This window comes from Capsicum annuum, chromosome 10 (genome assembly GCF_002878395.1).
Source record: "Capsicum annuum cultivar UCD-10X-F1 chromosome 10, UCD10Xv1.1, whole genome shotgun sequence".
Taxonomy (NCBI): domain Eukaryota; kingdom Viridiplantae; phylum Streptophyta; class Magnoliopsida; order Solanales; family Solanaceae; genus Capsicum; species Capsicum annuum.
Genome location: NC_061120.1, coordinates 74023410 through 74049121, shown reverse-complemented (window position 1 = coordinate 74049121; position 25712 = coordinate 74023410). Strand labels below are relative to the sequence as shown.

At 36.6% G+C, this 25712-nt stretch overlaps 1 protein-coding gene and 1 non-coding gene across 2 annotated transcripts; both read left to right on the top strand.

Moving 5' to 3' along the window:
- The first annotated feature begins 214 nt into the window (after positions 1 to 214).
- LOC124888289 lies at positions 215 to 321 on the top strand. Its single transcript, XR_007046417.1, has one exon. It is a non-coding gene; the product is annotated as a small nucleolar RNA R71 (small nucleolar RNA).
- A 24625-nt stretch (positions 322 to 24946) lies between these two features.
- Positions 24947 to 25333, top strand: LOC124887745. Its single transcript, XM_047397661.1, has one exon. It carries the CDS (start codon positions 24947 to 24949, stop codon positions 25331 to 25333), a length of 387 nt encoding a protein of 128 aa, XP_047253617.1.
- Positions 25334 to 25712: the final 379 nt, after the last annotated feature.

The window sequence follows — 25712 nt, the reverse complement described above, 5'->3', positions numbered from 1 at the left end:
GAAGATAGTAGTAAATTGGTTTACCTGCAACCTTTATTATGTCATTTCTTAAGTCTGAATGCCACTCAAAATTTCCTTGTGCAATTCGGTTCAACAAAGTATAAAGCTCATTATTTGTCAACTCCAAACCTTGACCACCTATAGCTGAATCTAGCAAAATTTTTGTGTTATAGTCAAGTGCTTTAAAAATAGTGTGAGCTAATACCTTGTTGGACTGCTGTGATGCAGACAGTCCTAAAAAAGTACTTTGAACCACTCCCAAGCATGATACAAATTTTCATCTGGATTTTGTTTGAAGCACACAATCTCACTTTAAAGTCTTGTAGTCTTGCCAGATGGAAATAATTGAATGAAGAATTTCTGGGCTAAGTCATCCCAGGTTGTGATTGAATTTACTATCTCAGCGTTCAACCACTTTTTCTCTTCCCCCAATAGTGAAAAGGGGAATTATGTCAGCCATACATAAAGGGGGCTTTTAGCCATTAATAGACACAACCATAATCAAGATATATGAATCCATGATAAAATACATTACAAAGATAAAGTTAAAGAAGAAAAACCCTAATTAAAGTGTCTTCCATCCCCTCTAAAAGTTTCAAAGTCGTCCAATGTGTATAACATCAAGTACAAATGTCCTATTTATATGAGGACAAAACTGCCGCATTTTTGCACTAGGTCGCGTCGTGGGGCTAATTTTGTGTGTCCAACTGTGTGGCATGCCATTATCATGGATACAAATAGTTTTGGATTCCTTAGGAATCCAAACAAGTGTGGAAATCACCAGTTGTCCTTTGTTTAAGACCACTACGCGCCCTTGACATCTAAGGTGTCAAATTCGTGTCAAGTTGTGTCATGCTTTCGTTGATCCATTCCAAGCCTTTTTGTGATGTTTCCACTTGAATTGAAGCTTGTATATCATTAATTTATAATCATAATATACTCATAAAGAATCTTATAGCATTAAAAACAATAAATTATAGCTCAAAAAAATACAACATCCAAGACAACAAACTAGAAATTTAAGCTAAGAATACTAGTTTGACCCATTTTTATCTTTAACTTGGTTTTGACTCTCGGATTGATTAAATTGTACTTTAAACACTATAAACAAGTTTTTACACACATAATTACAAAATACAACCATTAGAAACTCATTCAACACATTAGAATCCATCGCGATAGACTAGAACACCACCTAGCTCAAGCTAGTAAAACCAGTTTTCTCGTCTATACTCTAAATGATCGATTTGAACCCAAACTTGTTTGAAAACACCTTTAAACATTATAATCACATACTTAAACACTTAGATGCTTATTTATATCATCATTAACACATAAAGAACACGAATTTCCCTCAAAACAAGGCTAAATAAGTTAGGAAAACAACACTAAAGTGCATAAATACACCTCAGATCACTCAGCTGGAGCCATTCTATTAGAAGGAATAGATATTGGACGAGTGTCCGGAAACAAATCAATCCATAAATCAATCTCACTATTCGGAGGAACACCAGGAAGATCATCCAAAAATACCTCAGGAAACTCATTCACCACTGAAACCGAATGCAAAGAAGGACCTTCTGAGTTAGAGTCTTTAACCTGAACCAAATGATAGAGACACCCTTTAGAGATTAACCTTTGAGATGTATGACATGACATAAACTTCTCTTTAGGAGCTAGGGAACTACCCTCCCATTCAATAATAAATTCACCAAGGAACCTAAACACAACCTTACGTGTCTAACAATCTAAGAATATGCAGCACGAGTGTAACCAATACATCCCCAAAATGACATTGAAACCACCCGATCTAATTCGAAAAAATCTACCAAAGTCTCCTTACTTCCAACAGATATCACACACCCTCTATAGACTCTTCTATCAACCACAGAGTCACCTATCGGGGTAAATAGAAAAAGATCAAAAATAACCTATGGAACAAAACCAAAATACAAAACCACAAATGAGGTCACATAAGAGAAAGTTGACCCTGAATCAAGTAAATAATACATGTCATAAGAAAAGAGTTGTAACATACCTGTCACGACAACAAGCGATGCCTCAGACTCATGTCGGGTAGCAAGAGCATATAACCAATTCCAAACTATGCTGGAACTAGAAGCAAAAATAGATGCAGAAGAAGCACCCCTGGGTGTAGTAGCAGATAAAGAGGCAACTTGAACCTTTTTCTCTCCCAAAACAACCTTACCAACTAGATAATTTCTAAGAATATGTCCTGACAAACTACATTTAAAGCACTTGTCCCTCCCCTTATCATAAAAACCCCAATGTAACCAACCACAGAACCTACAAGAAGGACAAAGTAAGGTCGACTAAGCCTCACTATCCTGAGATTGGGCACCCTGTGCTTTGAAGTTATCACCACCCTATCGACGCATGTCTCTCAACTGCTTCAGGTAAGGAGTACTAGATGTGGAGAAAGAACCAGAAATCCCCCACTTTTCTTTTGCCACTTACCACCATCTTGGCCATTTTGTTGTTGTCTATCCTGCTCAAAGAACCTAAACTTCTTACCCTGTCTTTCCTCTACCTTAGTCTACTTTATTTTTTTTTTCTCCACCTATTGCATATGGACCACTAACCTAGAGATATCCATGTCCTTAATAAACAATGCAGTCTTGATTTGAAGGATCAACTCACGAGATAGTCCTGAAGAAAATTTTCTTATCTTGGCCCTCATATCAGACACCATTTCCAAAGCATACCTAGACAACTGGTAAAATTTTAAGGCATATTCCTAGATAGATGTCTTCCCCTATTTCAGATTAACAAATTTCTCTTTCTTCACTTTTCATCAACTCTTGAGGAAAGAAGTGGTCCAGAAATGCATTAAAGAATGTTTTCCATAAAGATAACTCCTCAACATCACCCCTTGCCTGATCCCATTCCTCATACCATTGATACGTCATATCCTTTAGCTGATAGGTAACAAAATTCACCTCTTTCACATTTATGGCTTGCATGACCCTGAAGATTTTTCCATCTCATCCAGAAAATGTGAGGATCTTCCTCCACCTTAACACCAGTAAAAGTTAGAGGATTTAACCTCATGAAATTGCCAACCCTTGTGGCCTCAGAATATGGAATACCAGATATACTACGCTCAGCTTGAGAAGCTACCAACTAAGAAATCACATGGATGGACTGAAAAAACTTGAAACTCATCATGTCTGCCTAAAAAGGACTGGATGGAACTGGTGGAACTCTAGAAATATAAGGGACTAGAACCCTAGATAGAGTATGGATCCCCTGAGTAGAGTGTGTCCCATCAATATTGACCCCTGTTGGGATAAAGGAGTTTTTGTGAACTTTAGATCATCGAGGCATGATCTGAAAGACAAGCAAACAGAAATCAAAAGAATGTAATACCTTAGACTCCTAGTTTGAAAATAGAACATAAAGAAGACAAACATTTCCTAAATGCGTTGTAGCCTCTCTATTATGAGTGTAGGGTGCTACATACCCTTAAAAGATACTCTACTCGACACGGCTTTGTGGACTCCTAATTGAACATGAACCTAAAGCTCTGATATTAACTTGACATGACCGAAACTCGAGCCTTATCATAATGGGCATCCCAAGTCCAACCAAGACCGCGAACCATCCCATATACCTAACACAACTATCTAAATACACACCCTGAGTCAGATAAATTCTGAACATATAATAAGATAGTGTATTTGTACCAATCCAGATTCTAGGATAGGTCCATAACTGTGACCAACCCAATCAAGTCCAAGTATCCAAAACCCATCCAATAATCATACCAAAACCAATCCATACATCCCATGTCAAATGAGTTCTGAATATAATATGTATAGATTATCCAAAACAAAATAGAATGATCATAAATCAAATATAGTCAATCGGTGTCAGCCCCAATACCAATGTAATTACAAAGGCTGACACTAATACCAACACCTTCCATACCAACCCATAGTAGTTCCATAAAGCCTCTAACCAAAAGTAAAATAATATCTAGTTGGTACAAGCCCCTAACCATAGCCAAAAACATTATATATAATATGAACAAATTATGCTAAAATATCCATGATCTGAAATGGAGCCTTCCAAAAAAAAAAGTTCACTACTTTAATCCAACTGAGCTAATCCTAAATCTGAGTACTAAGCAGGAGGAGTAGAATGGTCGGTTCCTACATTGTGTGGGGATACAACCGCCCGAAGATGAGTTAGAGGGTGAGAACTATCATGTACTCAAGATAAGAATAAAATAATGCCAATCTTTAAAACCAAGTAAACTAACCATATGCATTCACAACCATACATACATATATATAACAATGCTAGGAAAGAAAAATGGGTTTAGAATACCATTAAAACCATTAACCTAGATATGTGTAGCTTAACCATCTTAGAACCACCCAAGGGCTATGTGGGTCCAGTGTAACCCCCTAAATGGGTGCCGATATATGTATCCACACAAACCAAAGATACCTTAGGAGTAGGGGATTCTCGAGTGACCTTCACTCTCCATGATACATATGTACAAGTGTATGTAGGGATTCCTGTGTACCCCATAAGTATCATATATGATCGCCATGACCAATACTAATATCAGCAAATATGAGTTTCTAATGTCCATCCTTTGGACTCATATCTTCACAGTTAGCTATCACACCCTGCCATTATTGCCCAATTAAAACCATTACCACACAACCAAAACACTATTTTATTAATTATTAGCCAAGGCTATAAGTAGTGGTATCGTCATACCGACTAAAGCTTACAACAAATGTCCTTAGTCAACTTTTTCAAAAAAGAAGGGATTCCTATGTACCCATAGATTACATTATTATATTGACTGGGGGGAATCCCATGTACCTCGCAAGGTGTTTGTTATTAAGTTTGCTTGGGGGATTCCCTTATACCCCACAAGGATTTCAATTAACCAACCATAATAACCAGGACCTTACCATTTAACTATTTCAAAATATTGAAACTATTTATACCATTTAGGGTTCCATTAACAAGTTATATGATGCATAGTTCAACGAAAGTCCAATAATTTAACGTAAAACATTTTCATAGGCATTTTATCAAATATGTTTAGGGCATAGTATTTCAAAAGATAAAACCATGTACCAATTAACCATTATCATGCAACCAAATATTCAAACTAACATGATAATTTTAAAACCATAAGTAAAATTCATAGGAAACCATAACCAACCATTGTAACCAAAATCTCCAACATAAATTTGAAAACCCAAAACCGCACAAAATTTATGATAGAAAAACAATTCATAAAATATGCCTTTTGTTTGAACTAACAATAAGGAAGGAGTAACATATACGAAGATGATGGAGAAAAATCATCCTTGTAAGCCCCAAATTGATCCTATTGATGAAACCCTAGCCTTCATTGACCCAAGAGCCTTGAGAGAATTTGAGCGTGTCTTAAGAGAGTTTGAGTGATTAAAATTAAGTTAAATGATGTCCCAAGAGTGTTATAAGTCATGGGGCCTTAAGAGGTTAAGAGGAAAAATGTCTCGATTACCCCCAACTTAAACTACTTAAAATTCCTGCAGGATGGTATGACCACCCCATAACAATCATACCCTACCATACAAGTGGTACCCACCACTCGTACCTAGGCCTCCCCTTGGACCCCAACATGTCCAACATACAACCACCCAAGCTAAACCATACCTAACCATATGATTAGTACCATGAAATTGTACCCTAGGTAGAATCATAAAGGCATGAATGTTGTCCAACATATGAGTTAGACAATACGACTCAGGCCTTATACTCATAACTTATGGTGAACCACTCATACTAAAATCCAAATTAAGTTACTAAGTTTTAGATTAAGTGAAGAAAACCTAAACCAATGAACCATCACCAACCATACAACTCGTACCCACCTAGTCGTACTTATTCTAGAAACTCAACTTCCCAACACCACCCACCACTAGACAACATATGATTGGATTACCTAACTCATACCATATTATATGAATCATACACCATAGTTGTATGATGTCCAAAAGTCAAAAACTGAGAAATTTTTATAAGGGTCAAAACCCAGGGTGTTTTACTACCCTCAGGTGTTGCGATTGTAACCTGAGGGTTGCGATTATGATCAATCAAAAAATTTAAGGATGGCGATAATAATATGATGCCACATGATTGCGAAACTGTGACCATAACTACGGTAGCGCGATCGTGATAGGTTTGGCAGATCACAAAGTTTAGTTCCAAAATATAAAAGGATGAACCCACAAAATTTTCCACATCTAATTTTATAGTTTTGGAGAGTAAAACATTTATATTGAGTAAAGTAAAAATTGTTAGTATTATTCCAAGAGAGATTTGGTTGTAGATTGAAATTGAAGTTAGGATTTATAGTTGTTTTACTTATGATGAATGAATTGCATACCAATTTGGTTATATTTATTATATTTAATTTCATGAGTAAATAAACTTATATCTTGGGGTTATGTTTGATTAGGTGGTGAATAATGTGTGGGTGATGATTGTTAGTCTAAATAATTAGTTAATTGTGATGGGTTTTGCTCTTACTTTATGTTTGAATTGATAATTAAGAGTGAAACTCTAATTTTGTTGGATCCCATATAATCCTTAAAAGAGGGATATGGATGAGGATTAATTGTGAACACAACTTAAATTAGCTTCTTTCCTAGCATCATCTCAGAGATAAGGGTGTTATTTCAGTTAGCTATTTTCATAAGCATCATCTTAGAAATAAGGATGCTAGTTTGAGGTAATGGATTGGTAAACTTATCATGTTCATGAGGTGTTCAAAAAAATCCATTAATGAAATTTGGTGCTCTGTCGAATGGTTAACACTAAGACCCTAAATCTAAACTACCCAAAACCCTTTGATAAACTTGGACTAACTATTGATAACCCATGCATGAATACCACCTAGGATAGCATAACCCAAAGGTTATTCTTAATTTTGTAATAACTATAAATTATTTGATCTGGTATTAGTGTTATTTATGATTGTGTTAACAAACTTCTAAATCAAACTCCCTAATTATTTTCATGTGTTATTTAATTAGTTCACTATGGGTTAACACATAGTTAACTCTCAACACATGTAAGCTTTGAAAACTAAGTTTGCACTCTTCGAGGATTTGACCCTGACTTATGTTGGGTATATATTGACAATGCCTGCCTTGTATTAAATTTATAGTGTATGTTAAGTGTTATTATCTATTAAACTTGTGTCGTGACTTTAGCTGGGAATGATACCTTGGTAGATTTCTTGTGTTATATATGATTAATTTTGATGTTATTTTGTGTATGGATTGGTTAGCTCCTTATCATATTATCTTAGATTATTTTTCTAAGACCATGACTTTAGCTTCCTCGGGTGTGCCACGGATAACTTGAAAGGTGTGCTTTATTCGGGTCCTAAGAGGATCATATCTTATGTTCAGGCTCATAGATTAGTTGAGAGAGGATGTTTAACTTATTTGGATCAAATTCAGAATACTTGTATTGTTTGACCTTTTTTCTTAAATTCAGTTCGTGTTGTCTAAGAACTTATAGATGTGTTCCCTACTAATTTTCTTAGTATGTCTCCAGATCATGATATTGATATTGCCATTGATGTTGAGTCGGGTTCCAATCCCATCTCTATTTCTCCTTATAGAATAGCCCTAGCCAAGTTAAAGGAATTGAAGGAACAGTTGCAAGAGTTTTTGGATAAAGGATTTATCCAACGTACTGTATTTTATTAGGGTGAGCCTATTTTATTTGTGAAGAAGAAGGATGGGACTATATGGATGTGTATTGATTATCGACAGTTAAACAAGGTGATGGTTAAGAATAAGTATCATTTTTCTTATATTGATGATCTATTTGACCAGCTTCAGGGTGCTACAGTGTTTTCAAAGATTGGTTTAAGGTATGGTTATCACCAATTGAGGATTAGAACTTTGTATATTCCAAAGATAGCCTTAAGGACTCGATATGGTCATTATGAGTTCTTGGTTATGTCTTTTCGATTGACCAATGCCTTAGCTACATTCATGGAGTTGATGGACTGGGTGTTTCGATTGTATCTTGACTTCTTTATTATTATATTTATAGATGATATCTTGATTTATTCTAAGAGAGGTTGAGCATGAGGAGTATTTGAAGATTGTGCTTTACAGATTGAGAGATGAGAAGTATGACAAGTTCTTCAAGTGTGAGTTTTTATTGGAAGTTGTTTCTTTCTTAGGTCATGTGGTAATTGAGGAGGGTATTATGGTTCATCTAGCCAAGATTACAGTAGTTAGCTATTGTTCTTGACCTACTATAATCATCGAGATTTAGAGTTTTGTAGGCTTAGAAGGTTATTATCAATATTTTATTGATGACTTTTCATCTGTTGTAGATCCTTTGACTAAGTTAACTTCGATGAAGATTTTATTTTAGTAGTCTGATATGAGTGAAGTGAGTTTTTAAAATCTCAAGGATTTGTTGACTTCAGCTCCTATCTTAACTTGGCCTAAGGAGGGAATGGGATTCACCGTATTTTGTAATTTCATAGGTGTTAGGTTAGGTGTTGTGTTGATGCATGAAGGTAAGGTGATTACATATGCTTCTTTTCAGTTGAAGCCTCATGAGAGGAATTACCCTGCCCATGATTTAAAGTTGTACATGGGTTTTTTTTCTCTGAAGTTATGGAGGCACTATTTGTATGGAGTATGTTGTAAGATTTTCTTGGATCATCAAGGCCTTCAATACATCTTTACCAAGCAAGATTATGATATGAGGCAGCATTGTTGGTTTGAGTTATTCAAGGATTATGAATTGACTATTCTTTATCATTCGAGTAAGGCTAACGTGGTTGCAGATAACTTAAGCCAAAATTCAACTAGCATGGGCAACTTGGCTCATATTTTGATACAAGAGAGGCCTTTAGACTTAGAGGTTTATTCTTTAGCTAACCAGATGGTTAGGCTTAATATTTCGACACCTGGTGTGTTTTGGAATTTGTAAAGGCTAAGCCTTTCTTTATGGAGCATATTTGAGCTCATTAATTTGATGATGGGGGATTGAGATCGATTCGAGATAAAGTGTTGAATGGAGAGTCTAAGGAATCCTCACTTAATTTGAATGGGGTTTTGAGAATTAGAGGCCGAGTTTGTGTGCTGAGAGTGGGTGATTAGATTAGATTGATTTTAGAGAAGGCTTATTATTTTAGGTATTCTATCCACTTGGGAGTGACCAAGATATATCATAATTTGAGGTAGCATTGCTGGTGGAGAGGTATGAGGAAGAATATAGTGGATTTTATAGCTCGTTGCCTTTGTTATTGTAGGTGAAGGCCGACCATTTGAGACCTAGAGGATTACTTCAGATTATGCATTCCCGAGTGGAAATAGGAACGGATTACCATGGATTTCATAACCAGATTGTCTCAGACTTCCCATGGCTCTGATAGTGCTTGGGCCATCATAGATTAATTGACTAAGTCCACGTATTTCCTTCCTATGCAAGTCTCTTACAGTGCTACAAGGTAGATCATATCTATATTTGTGAGATTTTTTGACTTTATGGTGTGACGGTGTCTATTTTTTTAGTTTGGGTGTATGTGTTCACTTCATACTTTTAAAAAACTTTTTAGGATGAGTTGGTGTAATAGCCCAATTTGCTGAACCAGAATGCTATAAGGTGCTCATGACCCCAAAGGACCATAAGCTAACCCATGACTGATATATGTACCTGTATACTGCATAAAATACTGAATAATGCGGAAACATACACTGAAAGGACATAAGGTTCAATACTGAACATAACATAGATGAGATAACATCTGTGGGGTAATACAATACCCAAAACAAAACTGTAAACACTAAAGTCTGAAACACAATAGTCTGCATCTAGTCTGAAAGCCTCTACTACCTGAATAATCTAAATAAGGAGTTGATGGGCCATATCCCCAACTAACTCCAACTAATAACTAATTAATGAAATAGTGGAGAAATAATCATGTCCTTAGAGGATGAGGACTCACTTCTATTCTGACTATTGAGACTGGAATCTTCTTTTGATCTAGAACTCGTGTCTCTGAACCTATGGTGTAACATAAAAAAAAAAGCACCATAGCGCAAATGTGTCAGTACAATGGAATTTACTGAGTATACATATGAGGTAGGCTAATGTAAGGGTTAACATGCATGAATAATGCTAGCTGACTGTCTAACATGAATGTGAGAATGCATACATAAATACGTAACTGTAACTGACACTGTGATATTATGATTACAGAATCTAAATACTGATGACATGAGATAGTAATAACTGATATAAATGATAGCATAAATAGTTGTATCTGAATGTAACTTATAACATGGGAGACTGTATCTGACAGTCCTGAATCTGATAGAACCATCTGAGTTCATTACTGTATTTGAGTCAATAGTATCTGACAGTCTTGAATCTGAAGAACTATCTGAGTTCTTTTACTGAGATTGGTACTGAAACTGAGGGAAGTAGTATTTAACCAACATGCCCCTGATACTTTATTATACCTGAGCTGGGGTCCAATCTGTAACCCCAATTGGAAGGGTGTCAAAATTACACCACTGGTAAGGATAAGCTGTGAGAGATCCTTATCTGGTAGTGTCCCCAAAAGAGAATGGCGGGGCCCTTATTTGACAATGCTTATCCACCTCACCAACCCTTATCAGATAGTGTTGATGTCTCAACCTATGCTGGCTACATAGTTCTGGAATGCAAGGATGACTTCTAAGGATCACACCCTCATCTGATAGTGTGTGTCCCCATCTTTAGGTTCACTCGGTGCTAATTCCTACTCCCATATGAATGGATACTGAACATGACTTACTGAACTGAACATGAGCTGAGTTACTAAGTTTCATTAACTGACAGAATACTACTGATATCTAACAACTGACTGAGTCATGAGATCATGGAGATTTCTTGAGTCATAAGACTATCTGAAGTCTAAGGAGTCATAGCTTGACTGAGAGTATCATGAAAACATGACATGGCTCTAGGTACACAGCTAGTGTATCGAGTACAAGTACCTCCAGGACTCGATGGAAGCATGACTTACTTGAATACATAATAATCATCATAATACATTTACTGAAGCATTTTATCAAACATGTGATAGGTATAAGCTTGTACGTACATGGAGATTTCATGATATCATGCTAATTAGATACTTTCCCTTTATCTAGGCATTCAACTAAAAATATAGTAGGCATAGAATGTGTAAACAACATCATACAACAATTAACAGTCGTGATTCAATTCCAATTTAATCATTCAAGGGTTTAGTCCTAGGGTTTCATGAATCTATACTGATACAAATCAACCCATATGGAGTTTAACACTCTTTCATGGAATACAATTCAATTACTTATTATCAATATGAACAAAAGCAGCCCAATCATGAAATTTATAAGAAAATCCATAACTTGAATTTAGAAAAGCGATTCTTGGGCTTCATGGACGAAAGAAGACCATGAATGAACACTATGCATACCTTAGTTCGTGATTTCGTGAAGATTGATGGTGAAACCTTCTTGAATTTGAATCCCCAATAGAAACCCTAGCTTGTTCTTGAGAGAAACTTGAGACAAAATAGTATATTTTTGGTGAAGAATAGCTAAATCACATGTTATTGGGTTTAAATAGGAGTAGGAAATTGACCCTTTTAACCTAGGATGCATCTTTTAATTTCAGTAAAATTTTCCCAAACTGGGCCCCTGGCGTGACACGGCGTTATCGCGATGTGTCAATAAAAATTAATAATTGGTAAATTGAAGGATAGCGTGACGCGGAGCCATCGTGTTGCCCCTTCCTTCGTGACTTGGAAATTTGGTGCGGTGCGGGGGAAATCGCGCAAAGACACTGGAAAAAGGAAAATTTTGAATTTTAGTGCTAGCGCGACGCGCCATAATTGCGGACACCTACTAGAAATTGCCAAATGCCATTTTCTCTTATGGCACGGTGTACCACTGACTAATATGGTGCTGTTTTATGATGGGAACTTGAAATAGTCATAAATTCTTATCCAGTTATTGGATTTAAGCGAATCATATATCGATGGAAATCTTATTGAATTTTCCACATGAAAAAAAGTGAAAATCTTGAAAATTCCTCATGTAATAATTATCATTCACTTTAGAAGCTAATACTAGGTATTCTTGGAACGAAATTTACTAGAAATCTTTGGGGTATTACAATATCTCCCCCTTGAGAACATTCATCCTCAAATGAGACTGACTGAGAGGGGAAATAATAATCTGAACATGAACTGAACATAAATAACTGGAACATTATCTCATGACTAACAAGCTGAACATAACATACTAAAAATGCATATCTGATGCATGTGTAACTGATTTATGAATGCATGACTGAATGTTTCGAGGAACTAAGTTTCTCACAATGAGAATGCATTTCTGATGCATAATTATATAACTGAGCTGATACATGAATGCAGGAATAAATATGCAATGGTACTTGACACCAAGTTTATATTGGGAATATGAACATAAAACTAAATACCAAGTTTTTGATGAACACTGATCATGAAACTGAGTAAGCTTAAGGAGAACTGTTACCTTGAGCTTGATCTGAGTTGGTGGAGAAGAGGTGAGGATACTTGGTACACATGTCTGCTTTCCAAGTATCTCCCTCGATGGACTGATTTCACTAAAGAACTTTAACTAGAGGGACTTTTTTGTTCCTCAATCTACGAGTCTGATAGTCTAAGATTTTGACTAGAATCTCTTCATAAGAGAGATTGTTCTGAACATCAATGCTCTAAATAGGGACTACGACTGGTGGGTCACCTATACACTTCTTGAGAAAAGAGACATGGAAGACTGGATGAACTAAGGCTAGATCTAAAGGCAATTCAAACTCATAAGCTACCTTGCCGAAATAACTGAGAATCTTGAAGGGACCGATATATCGAGGACTGAGCTTTCCTTTCTTGCCGAATCTCTTCACTCTATTTATGGGAGAGATCTTTAGATAGACATGATCACTAACCTCAAACTCTAGATCTTTTCTACGAACATCTACATAAGACTTCTGTCATCTCTGAGCAGCACGGAGTCTTTCTCTGATTAACTGTACTTTTTCTAAGGCGTTGAATACTAAGTCAGGACCTATGACTGAGGCCTCACTAACTTTGAACCAACCAATTGGAGATCTACATATCCTACCATATAGAGCTTCAAATAGAGCCATCTGAATACTGGAATGACAGTTGTTGTTGTATGCAAACTCAATCAAAGGCAAGCGGTCATCCCAACTTCCCTTGAAATCAATTGCACATGCCCTTAGCATATCTTCTAAAGTCTGAATGGTTCTTTCTGCTTGACCATCTGTATAAGGATGGAAGGTTGTACTAGATGAACTTGGGTATCGAGACCCTTTTGGAATGCTTTCTAGAAATGAAAGGTGAACTGGGTACCTCTATCTGAGATAATGGATAATGAAACACCGTGCAATCTGACCAACTCCTTAATATAGAGCTTGGCATAATACTTAGCTGAATAAAAGGTATGAACTGGAATGAAATGAGATGAGTTGGTCATTCTATCTATAATGACCCAGACTAAATTATGCTGATGATGAGTTTAAGGCAAACCCGTCATAAAGTCCATGTTCTCAAATTTCCACTTCCAAGTAGGACTACTGAAATCCTACATGAACCCACTAGGGTTTTAATGCTCTATCTTAATTTACTGACATGTAGAGCACTTAGCCACAAACTCTACAATGTCTCTCTTCATCCCACTCCACCAGTAGATTTCCCGCAAGTCGCGGTACATATTTGTGGCCCCTAGATGAATATAGTAGCATGCACCATGCTCTTCTGCAAGAATTCACTACCTTAAGTCATCTACACCTGGAACACAGAGACGACCCTGACAACATAAAACACCATCTCCCCCTTGGGAGAAAGCCTCTAATTTCTGATCCTGAACTAAATCTTTTAACTTGACAAGGTTGGGATCTTTATCTTGCTTTTATTTTACCTTAGAAACTAGAGATGATTCTAAACTACTCTGAACACATACACCACCCTCTGAAGAATCGACTAAGTGAATACCTAGTCTAGCAAGCTGATGGACTTCTTGAGCTAACTTCTTTTTACTATCCTCCATATGAGAAACACTACATATGGATAGCCTACTGAAAGCGTCATCCACTACGTTGGCCTTGCTCGAATGATAGAGGACACTCATGTTGTAGTCTTTCAAGAGCTCTAACCACCTTCTCAAATGAAGATTGAGATATTTTTTAGAAAAGACATACTGAAGACTCTTGTGATCTGTGAAGAAATCTACATGAACTCCATAGAGATAATGCCTCCAAATCTTTAAGGAAAAGATTACGGTTGCTAACTCAAGATCATGAGTAGGATAATTCCTCTCATAGGGTTTAAGCTGTCTAGAGGCATAGGCTATGACCTTACCATGCTGTATGAGGATACAACCCAAACCTACTCTGGATGCATCATAATACACCATAAACCTATCTATACCATCTGGAAGAGCTAAGATCGGGGATGAGGTAAGTCGAGTCTTAAACTCCTAAAAACTCTTCTCGTAAGGGTCTGACCACTAAAACTTGACTTTCTTTTATGTCAATCTGGACATAGGGGATGCAATAGATCAAAATCCTTCAACAAGCTATCTATAATAGCTAGCCAAACCCAAGAAACTCCTAATATCTGATGGAGAGACAGGTATTGGCCAGTTTCTTACTGCTTTGGCCTTTTGAGGATCAACACTAATGCCATCACCTGAAATGATGTGACCAAGGAATGCTACTGACCTTAGCTAAAATTCTCACTTACTGAATTTAGAAAATAGTTGATGATCTCTGAGAGTCTAAAGTACTATTCTGAGATGGTCTGCATGATCACGCTCAATGGGAAAATAGACCAGAATATCATTACGAAGACTATAATTAACATATCTAAGTACTGCTTGAACATGTGGTTCATCAAGTCCATGAAAGCTACTGGGGTATTGGTAAGACCAAATGACATGACTAAGAATTCAAAGTGACCATACCGAGTATGTAAAGTTGTTTTTAGAATGTCACTTTCTCTAACTCTGAGCTGATGATAGCCGAATCTGAGCTCTATCTTAGAGAAATAACTGGCACTCTAAATTTGGTCAAACAAGTCATTGATTCTAAGAAGAGAAAATTTGTTCTTGACCATAACCTTATTGAGTTGACGGTAATCAATGTATATTCTGAGAGAACCATCTTTCTTGCGCACGAATAAGACTGGTACGCCCCACAAAAAAATGTTGGGTCTGATGAATCCCTTGTCTAAGAGATCCTTCAACTATTCTTTCAATTCTCTGAGTTCTACTGGTGCCATTCTGTATGGCGGAATAGAGATAGGCTGAGTATCTAGAAGAAGGTCAATACCAAAGTCTATTTCCCTTTCGGAAGAAATTCCTGGAAGATCTTTGGGAAAGACATCTGAATACTTATTCACTACTGGGACTATTTCAAGGCTGGGAGTTTTAGAACTAGTGTCCTTAACTCAAACAAAATAATAGTCACATTCTTTATATATCATTTTCCTTGCCCAAAGTTAGGAAACAAGCTGACCCCTGAAATCGGATACACTACCCTTCCACTCAAGGATGGGTTCATTTGGAAATTGAAACTAGAATATTCTATTTCTGTAGTCGACTGTGGCATAGTAGGAATGAAGTCAATCCATATCGAGAATGATATCAAAATCAGTCATCTCTAATTCAACTAAGTCTGCTAAAGTGACTTTCTAAAATATCATAACCGGGCAGTTCCTATATACCCACTAGGTTATGATGGTTTTTCCCACTTGGGTAGAGACTGAGAAGGGCTCTGCTAGAATTTTAGGATAGATTCTAAAACCAACTGCTATATAGGGAGTAACAAAAGACAAAGAAGCTCCTGAATCTAGCAAACCGTAAACATGCACATAAAAGATCTGTAACGTACTAGTAACTACATCAGGAGAAGTTTCCTAATCTTATCAGTTCTGAAGAGCATATAATCTATTTGGATGTTGCCCGCTAGTAGCACTGGTGGTGGCATCCTACTGATTTTGGTGATCAGACTGAGCTGAGGAGCGGAGAGGACTCTGATAACTTGACTGAGGGAAGTATGTAACATTGTTGCCTGGCTTGCCACAACCAAAAAAGACATCACTGCCAGCTCTGTAAGAAAAATATGGTTCTTACCATAAGTCTGAAAAAGGGGATTAGTTCAGGCATTGCTGACACTGCCCTGAGACTTAGAGCCTGGCACTCTATCTCTAAACTTAAGAGCTGAAGCACTGGCCAAAGAAGGAGCTGGAACTGATGACTTAGGACAAAACTGAGAATGATTTTCTCCTTCTAATTTAGGCTGACTAAAATTGAAGCTACCTATCCTAGCTTACTTATTCTGCTTTTCCCTATACTTAATCTTCTACTCGTCTATCTGCTGAGCATGGGTCATAATTTTGGCTAAAGTTATGTCACTATTTAGCATGGTGGATCTGCACTCATTAACCACGCTATTATTTACCCCTGAAGTGAACTTACTCATCTTGGCTCTGTCGTCTACAACCACATGAGGGGCATATCTGGATAATTGAGTAAACTTTAGAGAATACTCTTTCACCATCATATTACCCTGCCTGAGGTTGATAAATTCTATCACCTAAGACTCTCTAAGATCTTGGGGAAAGAATTTGTCTAAGAATGCAGTAAAAAACTCCCACTCTATAGGAACTGCATCATTTGACCTTTTTAACTTCCACTGTTTGAACCAAGTATGAGCCACATCCTACAACTGGTATACAGCTAACTCATTACTCTCAATAGTAGTCACCCCCATGATGTCTATCACTTTCTGAACTTGATCAATGAATTTCTAAGGGTCTTCATCTACTTTAGACCCGTCGAAGGATGGAGGATTCATTCGGGTGAAGTCCCAAATCATAGCTGTAGCTGGGTTGGCTACTAGGTTGGATGGAACAACAGTTGGTCGCTCATTATGGGCAGCTACTGACTAAGCAAGGGTAGTAAATGCGGTCCTAAACTCTGCATGAGAAACATGATCTCCCAAAGGTTCTTTGGGCTGAGGGGCTGACTGATTTCTTTTCTTAGGAGGCATGTTCTGAAATAAAGAGAAGAAACAGATTAGACTGAGAGATTGACTTGTGATTATGCTCACTGGCATGACATGAATACTGAAAGAAGGGAAATTATTCCTAAACATCTCATAGCCTCTTGCACATAAATGTGGTGCGTAACACACCCATGCACAAGACTCTACTAGATGCGGCTTTTAGACTTCCTAAGACTCTATTAAACCTTAGGCTCTGATACTAAATTTTTAACAACCCAATTCCTTCATAACTCTGAAGGACCACAAGCTAACCCATGACTGATATTTGTACCTGTATATTACATAAAATACTAAATAATGTGGAAACATACACTGAAAGGCCATAAGGTTCAATACTGAACATAACATAGATGAGATAACATCTGTGGGGTAATAAAATACCCAAAACAAAACTGTAAATACTAAAGTTTGAAATACAATAGTCTGCATCTATTCTGAAAGCCTCTACTATCTGAATAATCTGAATAAGGAGTTGATGGGATATATACCCAACTAACTCAAACTAATAACTAATCAATGAAATAGTGGATAAATGATCATGTCCTCGAAGGATGAGGACTCACTTCTATTCTGACTACTGAGACTGGAATCTACTGCTGATCTGGAACTCGTGTCTCTGAACCTATGGTGTAACATACAAAGAAAGCACCATAGTGCAAATACATCAGTACAATGGAATGTACTGAGTATACATATGAGGTAGGCTAATGTAAAGGTTAACAAGCATGAATAATGCTAGTTGACTGTCCAACATGAATGCTAGAATGCATACATAAATATGTAACTATAATTGACACTGTGATATCATGATTATGGAATCAAAATACTAATGACATAACATACTAATAATTGATATAACTAATAGCATAAATAGTTGTATTTGAATATAACTAATAACATGGGTGACTGTATCTGACAATCCTGAATCTGATGGAACTATCTGAGTTCCTTACTGTATCTGAATCGACTATATCTGACAGTCTTGAATTTGAAGAACTATCTGAGTTCTTTTACTGAGACTGGTACTAAAATTATGGGAGGTAGTATTTAACCGACATGCCCCTGATACGTCATTATGTCTGAGTTGGGGTCTAATCTATAACCCTAATTGGAAGGGTGTCAATACCGCACCACTGGTAAGGACAAGCATGGGCGACCCTTATCTGGTAGTGTCCCCAAAAAAGAATGGTGGGGCCCTTATCTGATAGTGTTTATCCACCTCATCAACCCTCATTGGACAGTGTTGATGTCTCAACCTATGCTAGCTACATAGTTTTGGAATGCAAGGATGACTTCTGAAGATCACACCCTCATCTAATAGTATGTGTCCTCATCTTTGGGTTAACTCAGTGCTAATTCCTACTCCTATCTGAATAGACATTAAATAGGAATTACTAAATTAAACATGCATTGAGATACTAAGTTCCGTTGACGGATGGAATACTACTGATATCTAACAATTGACTGAGTGAGATTTCCTGAGTCATAAGACTATCTGAAGTCTAAGGATTCATAACTTGACTTAGAGTATCATTAAAACATGGCATAGCTCTAGGTACACAGCTAATGTTTCGGGTACAAATACCCCCAGGACTCAATAGAAGGAAACTGACAAAGCATGACTTACTTGAATACATAATAATCATCATAAAACATTTACTGAAGTATTTCATTAAACATATGATAAGCATAATCTTGTACATATATGGGGATTTCATGATACCATGCTAATTAGACACTTTCCCTTCAGTAGGCATTCAACCAAACACGTAGTAGGCATAGAATATGCAAACAACATCATCAACAATTAACTATAGTGATTCAATTCCAATTTAATCATTCAAGGGTTTAGTCCTAGGGTTTCATAAATCTATACCAATACAAATCAACCCATATGGAGTTTAACACTTACTGATGGAATACAATTCAATTACTTATTATCAATATGAACAAAAGCAGCCCAATCATAAAATTCATAAGAAAATCCATAACTTGAATTTAGAAAAGGGATTCTTGGGCTTCATAGACTAAAGGAGTCCATGAATGATCTCTACGCGTACCTTAGTTTGTGATTTCGTGAAGATTGATGGTGAAACCTTCTTGAATTTGAATCCCCAATAGAAACTGTAGCTTTTTCTTGAGAGAGAATTGATAGAAAATAGTATATTATGGGTGAATAATAGCTAAGTCACGTGTTATTGGGTTTAAATAGGGGTAGGAAATTAACCCTTTTAACCCTAGACGCATCTTTTAATTTAAATAGAATTTTTCCAAACTGGGCCCCTAGTGTGATGTGGCGTTATTGCACCGTTTCACTAGAAATTGACAATTGGGAAATTAAGGGATGGTGCGACACGGAGCCATCACATTGCCTCTTTCTTCGTGACCTGGAACTTTGGCGCGACGTGGGAGAAATTGCAGTGAGACACTAAAAAAAGAAAAAATCTAAATTTAAGTACTGGCGTAATGCGCCATACTCGCGGACACCTAATGAAAATTACCAAATGCCATTTACTCTTGTGGCGCGGTACGCCACTAACTAATATGGCACTGTTATACAACGGGAACTTGAAATAGTCATAACTTCTTACCCGGTTATCGGATTTAAGTGAATCATATATCGATGGAAAGCTTATTGAATTTTCCACATGAAAAAAAATTAAAATCTTGAAAATTCCTTATTTAATAATTATCATTCGCTTTAGAAGCTAATACTAGGCATTCTTGGGACAAAATTTGCTAGAAATCTTTGGGGTATTACAATTAGGTACTCGGGTTGACCTTAGTATAATATTTCACCCCCATAATGATGGTCATTTTGAATGGAATATTCAAATTTTAGAGGATATGATCCGCGCATATGTGATAGATTTTGGTGGCCAATGGGAGCAATATTTGGCTTTAGAGGAGGTTGGTTATAATAACAACTATCATTCTAATATCGATATGGCTCCTATTGGGGCATTGTATGGTAGGCTTTGTCACTCACCAGAGGGTTGGTTTGATGTTTCTGGGGTTATACCTCAAGTTACATACTTGCTTCATGAGTCCTTGGATAGAGTCTGGATCATTCAGGATAGGCTTCGTGCAACTTAGAAAAGGCAAGAGTGCTATGAAGATCATAGACTTTGTTCCTTGATATTTTGTGTGAGTGATCATATTTTCCTTTAAGTTTCACCCATGAAGGGTGTGATAAGGTTTAGAACTAAGTGTATGCTTAGGCCCAGGCATATTGGTCCATTTGAGATTCTTTGGACTGTTGGTGATGTGGCTTGTGAGTTATGTTCCTCCATATTTATCAACTGGTCATCCAGTTTTATATGTTTTTATGCTTCGACATTATATTCTGGATGAGTCTCATGTCATTCGTAGGGAGTTAATTCAGTTAAATGAGTTGTTGTCATTTGTTAAGAAGTCGGTCTCTATTTTGGCTAGGGATGTTAAACGGTTACATTCTAGAGGTATCCTTGTTGTTAAGGTTTAATGGAGACCTAGACTTATAGATGAGGCTACATGTGAGGTTGAGTCTGATATGCGTAGTTCTTATCTGTAGCTCTTTGTTGATTCAAGTTTTTCTTCTGCCTTTAGTTTGAGGACAAACTACACTTTTTGTGGTGGATAATGTAACAACCTAAAAGTTGACGAACTATGTGAAATTTGTATTTTTTTTGGTTATTTGACTATTTTAACCCTCCTCGTAGTTGCATTGTGATATTTCTAGATTGTGGGAGTGACTGGCATGGCCTTCAATGTATTTTAGTACTATTTGTGAAATATTGTGGTTTTTTGGAGGCTTCGAGAGCCTTATTTTTTACTTCTATGGTTATCTTTTGATCTATGCAACGGATAGCTGAACAAACTTTGCTAGTAGATCCATAACGTCGATTTTAGAGTGGTAACATGGTTGGTGTGGTTTTATCACTTTTAAATCTCATTTCAACCCTCGGTTAGAAAATTATGATTTTGGGTTTCTGGGGTTGACTCTATGAAAATTACATTTTTTAAAATTATTATATCTCCATTGAGTACGGAGCGTCGAATTAGTGTGGTTACATAGTTCATTTGTATATATCAAATTTCTAATGAATCTTGGACAACCCATCAAAGTTTATTTTAGACTTAGAAAATCCGGTGCACCAAGTTACACCAACAACCTGGATTACAAAGGGTAAAACTTATTTAAGGAATGCGTTTTATGCCTTATGCACCTCGTAACCTGGTATGAGTATAAATAGCCCTATTTTTTCAATTTTAGCTCATTTTACATCTTGCTTCTTAAGAGCTAAACCCTAAAATAGTGTGAGACCTTAAAAGTTAAGCTTGTGGGTGCTTGGGAAGCTAGATTAACATCTATTTCTTGATTCTCTTACGAATTTAAGTTGAGAATCCACCCTTTTCTTTATCAAATTTCTTAATTAATTGTTGAAAAATCTCAAAACCTTAGTACTTGATTTTGCCCCAAATTCTATATCTTTTCACTTGAATAATGTTCTTAATCCTATAATTACTAGTTTTTCACAATTTCATCTTCAAAAAAACTTCAATTCTTGATTCTAAAATAGATTTTAAAGGTTTTACCTGAAAAATCTCAAAAATGGTTTTTCTTCTATTTGACTTAGATTTTTAGCTATAAATTCCTAAAGGTATGGGGAACACGTTTTTGAAGTAAAGTTACAATTTTTCTCTTCTTTTTTGAAAATCTATTTTGGGGGTCCGTTTTGACCCCGAACGAAAAGTAGGTAATATGGGTATTGTTAGACTTGTTTTGATGCATAGATTCTATATTTCTTAGTTTTAGTTAATTTTGAGACTGTTCGTGAGAAGTAGGGCTTTGTGGTTGTAGTATTGTATACTGGTTTTGGCCTTCGAGGTAGGTTATGGCTTAACTCTTTTAGACTGGGCTGGGTAGTAAATATTGGTACAAAATAAATGTTAAGGGTGGGAACTAATCATGATAAATGGCTATCTATGTGTTGTGCCCATGTGGGGACCTATATGTGATGTAATTGTTGAAATTAAGATATAGTGCAATATGTATGACTGTATGGGGTCCTATGTAATGTTGATAGCCTAAAATATATCTGAGATTGTATTATGTTGTTGAAAATACCTTTTTTTTGGTATAGTTGGCGTATTGTGATATATTCAGACTTCTTGGTATATGAAACGTGGAAATTCATGGATGGATGAAAATAGTAAGTGGATATTGGCTCACTTGGTTGTGGAAATATAACATTGTGATTGATTGTGAAAATATATCATTGTGGTTGGTTGTGTAAATACTCATTGTGACTAATTGTGAGCATTATATCCTCATATCATACTCATTCATGAAAAAAATTATACCACCTTGGCAACACCTGAGATACACTGGCAAACCTTTTATAAAACCCTCCCCAAGGAATATGCCAGGAGAAAATATTGCAACACCTTATAAAACCCTTTTTGAGGGATGTGACTTGAAGGAGATATGGATATGGATTATGGATTGTATATGGGTTAAAGAACACCCCATGGATCCCACATCTGGAGGCTTGCCTCCAAGGGTGTATATGGAGGTTGAGTGACGACCTCGTGCATCATCACCATCATAATAATAATAATCTACTACATTGAACTTACATTATTATGTCTATGTTATGTTTGAATTGACATATTGACTTATCATATCTTATCTGTGCTATCTTCCATTAGTTTTACTTGATAATCTTGTATGTACATATTCTTTCTTGTCCCTACTTGTATGTGATCTAATGTATATTTGTACTCTACTTGGTTGTGTTGTTGCAATATATAAGATATGTAAATTAGAACTTTTAGTACTGGCGCCATTGTGGATATTTTTTAATTGCAGGTGACGTGAACTTAGGATGTATTATGCTTTATTTTCTACTTTGCTCGGTCGGCCTATGATACCTACTGAGTACAAGTGGACCGTACTCATGCCCACTGCTCCTTTTAGATACAGGTCCTAGTATGAGTGTGCCCCATCTTGGTTTATTTGGGTAATATTTTGTGCATTTGAGGTAGTGGTTGGCTTTTAGGCGTCCGATGTATTTTACTACCTTTCTTATAGACTATGTCTTGACTTTTATTTAAGAGACAGAGCTTTTCTTATATTTTGACAGCTTATGTATTTCTTTTGTATTCGAGTTATACTAGATACGTTCTTATGCGGTTGACATTAGGTTTTGGGAGTTATGGTTAAATTGTTGATTATATTCTCTACGCACTTATTATCTTATATGGTTTGACTTTGTTGTAAAAAAGTTACATTAGGGGTATTTCTGTCTTTACCCTTTTTTATGTATCAGTTTGGATTATAGGTTTACTTGTCAATGTACACTGCAACAAGTGCTATTATGACCCTTAATTTTGGGTCGTGAAAACGTGAGGCACATTTATTGATAGACAATGTTGAAAAGGGAACTATTTACATAATGTTTTGTAAGACAGAGGACCAAGTTACTGACATCTTCATAAAGGCTCTTCACAATGAGTAATTTGTGAAGAATAGAATAAGGCTGGGATTGTTCAAGATGAATTAGCCTACCGAAGTGGACAAAGTTCCTCAAATTCTTAGCTATGATTAGGACGTAGGTATCCTTGTACCAATTTATGCAATATGGTCTAATTAAGTACCATAAATTTTTAGGTATACATGCACAGTGTCCAATTATTGAAGGGGAATAGATGAGACATACACAAATTAAAAAAGTTCATTCAAGCAAGGAAGGGACCTAGTCCCATCTCGAAGGTTAGTATCATTCAGGTGTATCTTAAAAATTGCATAAACCTTTTTTTTTTTGAAAAGCCACATCCTTTTCTGCCCATTTGAAAGTTGTCAAATCCCTAAAAAAATAAAGGGTTGCACCTTTTGAGACCAGAAATGTCTCATGCCCTTTAGTTTCAAACATTGCATCCTTTTACATTCTTGAAAACAAAATCAAATCCCTTTATTTCACTTAGTCTTATTTCTAAAATTAGTTCTAAATCCCTCCCCTAAAAGCAGAATTTTTTTCTTCATCCAAAATCATCTTTCTTTGTTCAAAAATACTCTTCCAAAAACACCAAATAGCATATAAAACCTCGTATTCAGTCCCTACAAAAGAATCAAAATTTTTTCTATTTTTCTCTCTCTCCATCAAAACCCACTTATTGTCTTTTCCTCACCATCAGTTTCCATGGCTAAATCCACCATGGAAGAAATCTTAGAAATTGTGGAACCCAGCCCTGAAAAGGCCATAGTTTTTGACACCAGTGAAGGCTTTGGGTCACTAATAGAGATTGAGTTTCCTTAATTTGCTACTCCATCAGAAAACCCAAAAGTGGATACCCCTTTCGAAACTCTTAAAGAACCAAGTTCTCCTACCCCTCAGATTCAAACCCTATTTTTGCTCAACTAGTCGAGGAGGATCTTTCTTTTGAAAAATTGAATCAATCTGGTAGTGCCCTTGAATGGGAAAACTGGGTTTCTAGAAACATGATGTTACTTACTAATAACCTTAGAGAAAGTTCTGATGGGATTAAATAGAATGTGGTTAGCGATACCCCTCTTTCCTCAGTCAACTCAACTACCGAGTCTATTGAGCATATTTTTTATTTTGTACAACCTCTTGTGGAGGATGAGGAGGTTGATGAGGATAATATTCCCTTGAGATGGGTTATACAATGACAAAGATGAAGCAAAGGAAAAGAGAAAGTTGAGGAGATTGTGAAAGTGACTAAAACCTATACAACAAGAAGTGTGGAAATAAAGTTCATGGGAAATTCCATTAAGGCAAATAATTCAGCAACTACTAAAAAAAGAAGGTTGAAGAAGATTAAGTTGGTCATAGGGGGTTCTATGCCGCATGTGTGTAGTGTGTATATGCCGCAGGTGGGGTTGGAAGAGGAGGTGAAAGCAAGATTTTGGGAGAATTTGGACGAGGTGGTGAGAAGCGTGCATAGCTTAGAGAAAATTGTCATAGCAGGGGACTTCAATTGCCACATTGGGGTATTATCGGAAGGCTACAATAATGTGCATAGATGTTTTGGTTTCAGTGATAGGAATGGTGAAGGAGCTACTCTGTTGGATTTTGTGAGTTCTTTTAGTCTGGTGGTAGTGAATTCGAGTTTTTCGAAGGAGGATCACTTTATTACCTTCTGAAGTACGATAGTTAAGACTCTAATTGACTTTATTCTTCTTAGGAAAGGGGACAGGGTGTTATCTAAGGACTGTAAAGTCATTTTGAGAAAGCATTTTTTGACCCAGCACAGGCTTCTAGCGATGTACTTATCTATCAAGAAGTGAAAGAACAGTAGATCCAGGGAGGGTCATCCTAGAATTAAGTAAGGTAGCTTGACGCTCGTTAGTGCACTGGAGATAGGGGAAAAGATGGGGGTTTGGGGGTGTAGGAGTGTAAGGGGACGTGGATGTTATATGGGAGGGGCGAACAACTATATCATGGAGACTGCTAGAGAAGTGTTGGTGGTCTTGAGGGGTCAGGTAGGATGTCATAAGGGGGACTGGCGGTGAAATGAAGATG